This window comes from Phytophthora sojae, assembly GCF_000149755.1.
Source record: "Phytophthora sojae unplaced genomic scaffold PHYSOscaffold_10, whole genome shotgun sequence".
Lineage (NCBI taxonomy): Eukaryota > Oomycota > Peronosporomycetes > Peronosporales > Peronosporaceae > Phytophthora > Phytophthora sojae.
Genome location: NW_009258124.1, coordinates 1,187,772 through 1,197,910, shown reverse-complemented (window position 1 = coordinate 1,197,910; position 10,139 = coordinate 1,187,772). Strand labels below are relative to the sequence as shown.

The 10,139-nt window shown below is 59.9% G+C and overlaps 4 protein-coding genes across 4 annotated transcripts; 2 read left to right on the top strand and 2 right to left on the bottom strand.

Moving 5' to 3' along the window:
• Positions 1-348: 348 nt before the first annotated feature.
• On the bottom strand, positions 349-989 carry PHYSODRAFT_288656 (hypothetical protein). Its single transcript, XM_009537278.1, has one exon. The coding sequence runs from the start codon at positions 979-981 to the stop codon at positions 469-471; it is 513 nt and encodes a 170-aa protein (XP_009535573.1). The 5' UTR covers positions 982-989; the 3' UTR covers positions 349-468.
• A 1,248-nt stretch (positions 990-2,237) lies between these two features.
• PHYSODRAFT_339346 (hypothetical protein) lies at positions 2,238-3,404 on the bottom strand (the record flags this gene model as incomplete). Its single annotated transcript, XM_009537277.1, has 1 exon — positions 2,238-3,404. The coding sequence occupies one exon, from the start codon at positions 3,402-3,404 to the stop codon at positions 2,238-2,240; it is 1,167 nt and encodes a 388-aa protein (XP_009535572.1).
• Positions 3,405-5,182: 1,778 nt separating this feature from the next.
• PHYSODRAFT_379844 (hypothetical protein) lies at positions 5,183-5,566 on the top strand (the record flags this gene model as incomplete). Its single annotated transcript, XM_009537276.1, has 1 exon — positions 5,183-5,566. A coding segment is annotated over one exon (384 nt), but the record flags the coding sequence as incomplete, so codon positions are not given.
• A 75-nt stretch (positions 5,567-5,641) lies between these two features.
• On the top strand, positions 5,642-5,794 carry PHYSODRAFT_444766 (hypothetical protein; the record flags this gene model as incomplete). Its single annotated transcript, XM_009537275.1, has 1 exon — positions 5,642-5,794. A coding segment is annotated over one exon (153 nt), but the record flags the coding sequence as incomplete, so codon positions are not given.
• Between the last annotated feature and the right edge of the window lie 4,345 nt (positions 5,795-10,139).

Below are 10,139 nucleotides of genomic sequence, written 5' to 3'. Positions count from 1 at the left end.
CAAGCTCATGACGCCTCAATATATTATTTATCTATGTACTTCACCCATCGGAACAATAAAGTGACGGTTCTAGCAGCTTGTTATCTAGTTTGCGAAGACGATGTTCCAGCATTTTACCGAACGCAAGAATAATGATTTTGCACACATGGCGAGAAAGCAGCGACGGAATTTTTGGAATGTAGGACAAGTTCCCCCATACTCGTCCTCTTTTTCCTTAAAAGGATATACTTAAGTAATCTAGTTTCGTCCGAGCTCTGGGATCCTCGTTTCAATCTTGAACATGTTCACCTTCATTACATTTCGCATCACTTCCGCATTCTTGTCTAGAGACCAAGCCACTAAGCAGGTACGTTTAATGTGTACGTTCATCGCTTCACAATTTTACAATACGATCCCAATGAAGTGGCAAGTAATAGGGACGTACTGCTTCGTACAGGACATTGTATGTGTTCCCCACTAATCTGTGCGCTAAAGCGACGAATCTAGCAGCTTGTTGTCCACAAGTTGGTGCCGGGACTCAATGATTTTGCGGAACGAAGGGATCATGACCTCGCCGACACCACGGGAAAGCAGCGATGGGGTTTTGTGAGAGACGTCAGACATTTTTAGCCCCCACTCGTTCTCTTGGAGGTGCAGCCCAGTCTGGAGCTGACACAGTCCGCCTTCAGCAACGGGATGCACTATTCCCCAGCCAGAGTCCCGGGTCACATGTCTCCACTCTTCCGAGCAAGAGGGTCTTACGAGCCACTCGCTCACGCCTTCAATCATGACGATGAAGCCTTCTGGAACAAGGAAGCGCTTCATCACACACCTCGACCGGATCTCCACGACACCCCCACAATCGAGTTGGTTAGTGAAACAACCATCCGACACCATCAAGTTGTCGGACCGCTTAACGATATTCAACTGACCGTCCGGCACAGCGCCTAGGTCCATCACGTTCCACATAACTTGGGCCGTTTTCTCGGCGGAGTAAGGCATTAAACGCGTGCGCTTTAGCTCCAAGGCAGTGGTCACGTCCTGGTTCATAGTCCTCCGACGAACATTGACCTGATCCAAATCCAGCTCAGGAAGACGAACGCAAGAGTCTAGATAAATGCTGTTCAGGTCCACGAGCCGCTCGTCCGCGCGGTTTTCCAGTAGATCAAATACCACGGAGCTCACAAATCGCTCGGAATCTAACTCCGCCACTGGAACAAAGCTGTACGTGGAAATCTCACTCTGCTGGACCTTCACCAGCTCCAGCGCTTCCTTCACGTCCTCGAACGCTCGCTTGTTACGCTCCAATCTCGTCTTCAGCCGCGCGTTCTCGCTTCTTGCCTCCTCACATCCAAGTCGCTCGCTCTCGGCGACATCCATCCAGTATTTGCGCAGCGGGTCTAGTGCCATCGTGCGATCCCTTTTCAGCTTCGAGGTCTCCAATAGAGTATGCAGAGCCTCTGCTTCCGCCCGGAGACTTTGTAGCTCCTCCTTCCGCCGCTTCCATGAGGGGGCCGGCTTGATACCGGCTCGCTGCCGTGTCGTCTTCGCCTCCCTCTTCTTCCTCGCCGGTTGCTTTCCACGCTTCGGCGTCACGGGGTTCATGTTCAGTACATCCATCTCCTGCAAGAAACTCTCTAGCACGCTCTGCTCCATCGATGAAGGTGCGGCGCTAGATAGCAGCGCGAGCAGCTCGGGCGATTGCAACATTGCAACACCGTGGAGCCGGCGGGTGTCGCGCTTATCGTTGGTTATGGCGTAAGCTTCAGTTTGAGCCCGCAATGCTTCGAGTTCCCGTTTCCTCTTGAGCCACGAAGGATTCAGCCGCTTCTTCTTGACAAGCCTCGGGGTCTGAACGACGGCGGGCTGGGGTGGTGGTGATACCTTGGAGACTGCTTCATGGCCCTTCGGTTTTGGCTGGTGGTGGTCCAGGGCGGTCATGTCGTGGAGAAACGCCTCGGGGACATCGTCACAGTCTGTTGCAGCTTCGCGCATTGTGTGGCCTGCCTCCGCGTGAGTTATGGCGACTGAGCGAGGCCACGAATGCCGCATTTACCGTGGTGCGATGATGACGCCATGCACTGGTTTTATTCACGACTACCGGTCTCGATTCCTGTGCAGTCGATCAGGAATGGAGCCATGACCTATGAACCTCCAGCAAGCAAGTTGCTGGATGACGATGTCGAATGAGAAACGAAGCTTACCAGGGAGGGTGTGTTAACCTTGGGTCAATTATTATTATAATAGTTTCGCGTCGTTCATGAGCTCTGCGTCCGAGAGCGGATGATATCGAATAGTGCGTTCTCAACAAACTGGTGGCGGGAGTTTACAAGCTCTCGGAAGGACGGGATCACCACTTCATTCACTCTTTGAGGTGCTTCCAGCGGATCACAGTCGGGAAGAACGGGTCGAAGTCGGAGCACCGATCGGGCTTGACAGATACCAGAGGAGGCGCCGCATTCCACCGGGTAGTCGCGCATTGCGAAGCAGCCGCCTTCGTGCGTCGAGTGGCTCCATTTGCCTGTGTTCGGGTGGTCGGCTGTCCAATTCGAATTCGACTCCGTCATGACGACGACTCCTTTCGACGTGGCGAAGCGCTTGAGCACACTGGAGCTGCAGAGGTCGATGGTGCCTCCCGAAGCGAGCTGCACGGTCACGCGGGACTTGACACCGTACACGTCGTTCGACAGTCGCGTCAGGACCGAGTCTTCGCCATCTGGGAAGCTGCCCCTCTCGATGATCGTCCAGAACGCAGAGAACATGTCGGCGTTCGGGAACGGAAGCAGCTGGAGACGCGCAAGCTCCACAGATCCCAGCACAGACGTCTCGACCACGTCGGTATCAATTGAGGTCATGGGCTGCTCCATGCGAGCGAAGGACTCCTCCAGCTCGTAGAACCGCGCGTCCACTCGTGTCTGGAGCAGCTGGAAGACGTCCGAATCGCTAGTCAACTGGAGCCGATGCTCTTGTGTGGCCGATACACTAGGATACACCAACTGCCGTTGGCGACTGTCTTCAGTAGCGGCCAGCAGCGCCTTTGCCTGCGCCACAGAAACCTTGAGGTGCTCGCGAAGGCGCTCGTTCTCCTGCTGCACGTCCTGCCGCCGCTTCTTCTCCACCAACGCCCCCGTCCTCGCCGCACTCTCGTCCATACTTGAAGCACGTTTCATCTGCAGGTACAGGACGCGAGTCTCCATCGCCGCCGCGTGCTCTTGCAGCGCCTGCAGCTCGTGCTTGCGCTTGAGCCACGTCGGATTCGTGCGCCTCTTCTTGGATCCAGCTGCAGCTCGCTTTGCGGGCTTGGAGGCGGGCTCTGGCGCCCTGCGTTGGTCCGGCATCTGCTGCAGATGGTCGAGCGCCTCCATGTCGTGCAGGAAGCTCTCCAAGACGCCCGCGCACTCGTCCATACGAGGCGGAGATGTCATCGTTGGCGAGAAATCCCAGAGCCAGTTTGTATGGGTGTATATTTTTTTATCAAACCCCAAATAGTCCGACACATTTTTGGCACCAGGTGATACCAAACTGTACTGTCCGTACTTAAGTATTACAGTACAGAGCCTGCCATGTACGAAGCCATCCCTGCCGCGTACTGCCCCGTCCTGGACGCGGAAGCGCTCCTGACCATCGTAGACGACGTCTGGGGTGACCAAGAGCTCCCCAGTATCCCCCTCCAGACACTTGTTTCGGCGGACCAAGCCTCGGACTCGACCCTCTCCACGGACGCCAATGTCCCGGAAGACTGCGCAACTTCGTCCACAGACCAGGAGCAAGAGCCCAAGAAGCCCAAGAAGAAGCGGCGACGGGACCGGAACCGGCCGTGGCACGAGATCGCACGTCTGCAGTCAGAGTCGGAAGCGCTGGGGCGGGACGGCCGGACAGTAGAGTGCTAGAGGACCGTAGAGAGAGACTGCGGGGGCTGCGGTGCCAATAGTTGGCGCCTTGGCCGAGGGGTCTGTGTGTGCGAATGTACCGTGCGGGCCAGGTGGCTTGTGCAGGGCGACGCACGGCGGCCCGTTACATATTTCATAGGGAATAGCGGGGAGCAGCCCGGTCACTCCCAGGCCGTGGTCGCTTAGTGCTCCCTCCTCATCGTCTCTATCCTGGACCCTCAAGGGGAAAGGGCCAGTCTTAGCTGGTGGAACACTCAGCCCCGACCCGGCGATGAGTACCCGTTGCCTAGGTGGCCAGGCCACGAACAGTTCTGAGGATGTGATTCTAAGCTAGTTACCCGAACGAGGCGGGTGCTGGCGATGCTAGTTGCCCGGACGCGGCGGGCTCTAGTTGATGATCCAACCCGGGAGAGGCCCGGAGGTAACTACATGGTGGTCATGACAGGCGCCTTCCGGGCAGGAGTGTTCGAGGCTTCCTGCGGGCTTGGTGTCAGTGGCGATGAGGAGGCCCTGGATGAGCGATCCGCACTGGATAAATGGACGATATTAGAAAGGATGAGTTTGGATGAGAATGGAGTGCTAACTTTGATTTTATTACCGCTATTAGAGTCTGCGGAAATGACGACAGCGACGAGTAACACCCCACGGGACGAGCGCGCGGAGAGGCGCGCCGCTTCTATCGAAAGAACACAACAAGCAGCGAAGCAGATGACGGCAAGGACGTTGGACACGAACACAGGCGGCTCGGTCACGCTGAGCAACGAGGAGATTCGAGAGTCGACGGGCAGCACACCACTTGGAGCGGGAGTAAGCGCGAGCCTCGGAGGCATGGACGACGAACACGTCGGAGGCGAAATCCGCGGTGGCGGCGGCGATGGCCGCGGCGGCAATGGCCAAGCCGCTGGCAGTGGACACGTGGCGACTGTGGCTGGGAGAGTGCCCGCTGCAGGAGAAGAGCGCGAGCAGCGTAGCGGTGGCACCCAAGGCACCGGTGGCGCTGGCAACAACACTGGTGGGCTTCGAGCTGGCGTGGCCCAAGCTGTCACGGCATCTAGGAACGACGGAGATCACGGTGGTTCGGTCCGGCGCGGATCCCACCACCTCGGCGTACGGTGCCAGCGGCGACGACGGATCCAGCGATGCCGGCGAGGTTACCAAGCCAGCCGATCGTGGTGCGCGAGAAGGCCAAGTCGCTTAAGCTGACGAAGTTCAAGGGCCTTGACGACGCCATGCCCGTGACGATGTGGCTGAAGACCGTCCGAGCAGAAGTGCGCCGCCAAGCCGTGACGATGGGAGTCGAGTGGCAGGAGAAGCAGCTCTACCATGAGGTGGCTGCACACTTGGAGGGAGAGGCGCAGCGGTGGTTCGCCACCGTGATGGAGACAGTGCCCGAGTCGGAGGAGAGCATCGGCACGCTGGCGGACATGTTACGCGCGAAGTACATGACGCGCAGGACGGGGCCGGAGGTCGTGGACTTGCTGAACTCGCGGCGACAGATGCGCGGCGAGCGACCGCTGGAATACGCGCAGTCGCTGCGCGAGATAGCCGAGCAGGGTGACATCGGTGAGGACTGGCTCGTCAACGCGTTCTTGAAGGGGATGAGTAGCACGATCGGCGCAACAAACGTGCGCGGCCATCGCCCCAGAAACTTGGACGACGCAGTGAACCTGGCGATCCCGCATGTGGGAGACTACGGTGAGGGATACGGCGTGGGCCTGGAGGAGGACATGGCCGCGTGGGACGAGCGCGAAAGCGCCAGTGGGCGCGGGCCTCTGGCGGCGGCGAGAGCGGCACGAGATCAGGAACAAACCGGACTGAGCGGAAACAAGGGGACAGTGGTGACGGGCTATGGCCCGATGTGGGGTAAGGTCCAGAAGCAACCCTGCTATGATACTGAGGGGAGACCGGTAAGTAACGGTAAAGCCAGTTTGGACGAGTGGTGGAAGGCTATCCCACCTGACTTTCAGCTGGTGCCAACCAATCAGGGGTCAGCGGCGAACAGTTCAAAATTCAAACGGGTGGCGGCGTCCAACAGACGTCCGTACAGCAACAAAGTGGATGGCGCGGCAAGCGTCAAGGTGGCGGCGACCAGTTCGTGAGACGTCCGGGTAAGGCGCTGAAGGTCGAGGGCCACACTGGGGGCGGCCAGCTAGGAGCAGGAGGACGGCTACCCGATCCCTCCTTCGCTACGCGGGAAGGGCGGCTTCAGCGGAATGAGCAGTACGTGCGGAGAACGGCGACAGGTGGTTTCGGGGCCCGCCCGAACGACTACTGCTACTGGTGCGGTAAGGCAGGCCACTACTCGCGGGACTGCGACGTACGAAAGGAAGATCTGGCGGCGCATGCAGCCGCGTCCGCCCAGGACACGACGACGACAACGGCCGACGGGTCGGGAAATGTGCAGCGAGCATAAGGGCCCCGGCCTTATCGCTCGCTAGTCCTGATCCGGAGGAAGAACGAGATGAACGAAGTGTGCAAGTGGCCGGTGGACTACAACGGCCTGCGCAGGGAAGAGAACGGCACGGCAAGAGACCGCGAGGACGGCGTGACAAGAAGGCGAAGGTGCGTATTGAGCAGCGCGGGGGGGTCGAGACTGGGGATGGCGCCGTGCGCGCCGCACTAGCGCTTCCGCGCAGTCTATGCAATGAACGGCTTTGTAGTGGAGGTGACGCGGCGCGACAGCCGAAGGAGGGCACGTGGCCGTCCCATGGCGGCGAGGCCAAGAGGAGCGTGAGGTTCGTGGACTCCGAGGCCAATGGCAACGGCCAGGAAACACGCGAGGGCCCCAAGCCGGCAGCAGCGGCCGCGCTACTGGCCGACGAGAAGGAGAGTATGGCGAAGCACGCGTCGGAGAGCATGGTGTGCGACGGTGACCTTGAGGTCGACGCGGTACCAACGCCGAGTGGCGCCTGCATGGGGAGGAATGCTGGGGTGGCGCCGGGCGTGGCAGGCGATGACCAGGATCGTGGAGAAATCGCGGCTAGGGTCGAGGAATTGCTGGCGACGGCGATGGACGAGACGAAGACGGAAGCCTTGGACGGCGAGGCCAAGGCCACGAACCCCGGTGGCGAGCCGGAAGGTGCGCAGCTGGACGTGACCGCGGAGGACGACGGCGGCACGCCGTACGCTCTGCAGGCGGCTATTGAGACGGAGATGAAGTCGGGCGACGTGACGGCGGGCAAGGTGATGCGCGTCAAGGCCCAGAAGTCGGCGAAAGAAGACGCGATGGCCGCAGAACTCGAGCGGCAGCGTCGGAAGCGGCAGGCACGACTGGAGCACGCGCGCGCGCGTCGTGAGCGACGTGCGGAGGGAGAGCGGCTCGGAGATGGGCGTGCAGTCAGTGAGGCGACGGGCACGGTGGCGCCGGAGGCGCAGGGCGGTAGCGTCATGACAGCAGTAGGCGAGACGGCCACGAGCAAGGATGCTGAGGAGCGAGCCGCGGTGTTGGCCAGCCGCGTGAATACTGGTGACGAAGAAGCCGCGCTGGTGGTGGGCGACACGGAGCTACAGAGGTCACGAACGAGGCGACGATACGAGCGACGAGTTCGCAAGGCCCGTGCCAAGGAGTTGCGCGCTCTACGCAAGGAGTTGGACCGCCTGAAGAGGCCCGATGGCGGTTACTACGTGATGGAGTTGTACTTTCGGAGGTGCGGGAAGGGCGCGCCCCGGGTGCTGAGCCAAGAAGAGGCGGGGGCGATTGGAATCGCGCTACCAGGCGCGACAAAGGTGCGGCGGTCGAGGGGAAGTTTACCAGGAGCGAAGCAGTATGAATATCACAGTGGGAGCGTGTACGCGCATCCGCGCGAGGAGCGAGTCGAGGGAAAACAGCGACCCGTGCGCATCGGACGTCTGCGAGCAGTGCAAGCCCCAGCGGTGGACTCACTCCCTACCGCGAGGGTCAAAGTCCGGGGCAAGGACGAGAGGATCAAACTGGATACCGGTGCCCAGTATAGTGTTGCCGGCGAAGCGTGGTGTGGACTCGGCGAGCGGCTGGACGCGCTGCCGCCAGTCGGCTACTTAGAAGGCTTTACGGGCGCTGTGGCCAAGGTTCTGGGCGTGTGGAGGTTCCGTATGCGGACGCAGTACGGCCAGATTATGGAGGTGGACGCGCTCATTGTCGAGGGCGCAACCACGGAGTTCCTCTTAGGCGAGGATTGGATGTTAAGGCGCGGAGTCAAGATCGACTTCGTGTCATGCGAAATGAAGTGGTACGACAGCGGGGAAAAGAAGGTGGTGCCGTTCACGTGTTCGCAGGCAGAGCGGTACGACGAGCGACCGGCGAAGGTGCGGCTGGTGAAGAAAGCGCGAATGCAGGCACAGACGTGCCGTGCCGTAACGTAACGGTGGCGGTGGCGGCACCCGAAGGGACAGTGGGTATCTTCATGCCGAAGCCAAGGAGCAAGGGCAACCTGCTAATGGCGCCGACGCTGACGTCAGTTCGCGGGGGCAAGGTCGTTGTGCCCATGCTCAACCTAGTCGGGGCGACGACCAAGCTCCCATCACGCGAGGTACTAGGAACGTGGGCGCCTACGAGTGATGACATGACGGTGATGGAGCTCAACGGCGAGCTGACGAACGACAAGGTCAAGCGATGGCTGGACGAAAAGTTCGGCAACGCGGGCCCGCTGGGCAACGAGAACGAGTTGAAGATCGAGCACATGAGCGCTGAGGACAAGGAGCTGCTGTTGCAGCTGCTGCGGCACTACCCAGCGCTGCTAGAGCCAAGAACGGGATGCCCACCGGCGACCACGCTGCCGGTGGAGCACGAGATACATACGGGCAGCGAGCCGCCGATTAAAGTGAGGCCGCGGCGGTACGCGCAGAGTGAGCACGAGATCATTGATAAGGAGGTGAAGGGCATGCTGCGCGACGGGGTCATCGAGGAGGGCAATGGCTCATGGGGGTTCCCAGTCGTATTAGTTAAGAAGAAGGACGGATCAGTGCGCTTCTGTATTGACTACAGAATGCTCAACGCTGTTACGAAGCGTGACGTCTACCCCTTGCCCAGGATCGACGACACCCTGGACAATCTACATGATGCGAGGCGGTACACGAGCTTGGACCTCCACGCCGGGTATTGGCAGGTACCCGTGGCGCCCAAGGACCGTGACAAGACCGCGTTTGTGACGAGGCAAGGACTGTTTCGGTTCCTGCGCATGCCATTTGGGTTGGCAAACGCACCAGGGACCTTTCAAAGGATGATGGACGCGGTGTTGAGAGGGCTAATGTGGCAAACATGTTTAGTTTATCTAGACGATGTTATCGTCTTCTCTAGAGGAGGCGTAGGCCAGCACGTCGTCAAGCTGGCGATGGTGTTGGAGCGTCTGAGCAACGCGGGGCTGTCGCTGAAGGCCAAGAAGTGCTCGTTCGCGACGGAGTACTTGGAGTATTTGGGGCACGAGTTGAACGAGAACGGGGTGCGCCCCATGGAGAGCTTGGTGGAGAGTGTGTGAACTTCCCCGTGCCGAAGGACGCGGCCGCGGTGAAGAGCTTCGTGCACATGGCGGGGTACTACAGACGATTCGTGCCGAACTTCGCGGCGAAAGCACCGCCGTTGACGCTGTTGTTGCGCAAGGGAGTGGTTTGGCGCTGGGCTGAGCCCCAGCAAGAGGCGTTTGAATGCTTGAAGCGGGCGCTGACGGAGCGGCCGCTGCTGGCCTATCCTGATTTCTCGCGACCATTCACGTTGGTGACAGACGCCTCGAAGGTAGGACTCGGAGCGGCGTTAACCCAGGACCAAGGGCAGGGCGAGCAACCCGTAGCGTACGCATCGAAGATCAACTCGAAGGACGTAGCGCAGTATGGCATTACCGACCTCGAGTGTGCGGCAGGGATCTGGGCCGTCAAGCTGTTCCGCCCGTACCTGTACGGACGGCGGTTCCGACTGGTGACGGACCACGCCGCGCTGAAGTGGCTATGATTTCAAAGGACCTCACGGGTAGAGTGCACCGGTGGGCACTACAACTACAGGAATATGATTTTGAGATTGTCTATCGCCCGGGCAAGGACAACGTGGTCGCAGACGCTCTCTCGAGGGCACCAGTACGAACGGTGGCTGGTAGAGGTGCGAACGAAAGAGCAACAGGAGGGGAAGGGCAGCTGACTGACGGCGAGATCGCCGAGGAGCAGGCGAAGGACAAGACGGTGCAGAACCTGAAGAACAAGGGGAAACACGGCGATCGGCGGGTAGGAGTCGAGGGCGAGCTGGTTTACATCTACGAGAGAGACGGTAGCAGACGTGTCGTGCTACCGTCCTCGTTGTGGGCAAAG

What these genes read in the sequence shown, in the direction of transcription:
- PHYSODRAFT_288656 (XM_009537278.1), bottom strand. Translation starts at nt 981, where the DNA reads ATGCCTTACTCCGCCGAGAAAACGGCCCAAGTTATGTGGAACGTGATG.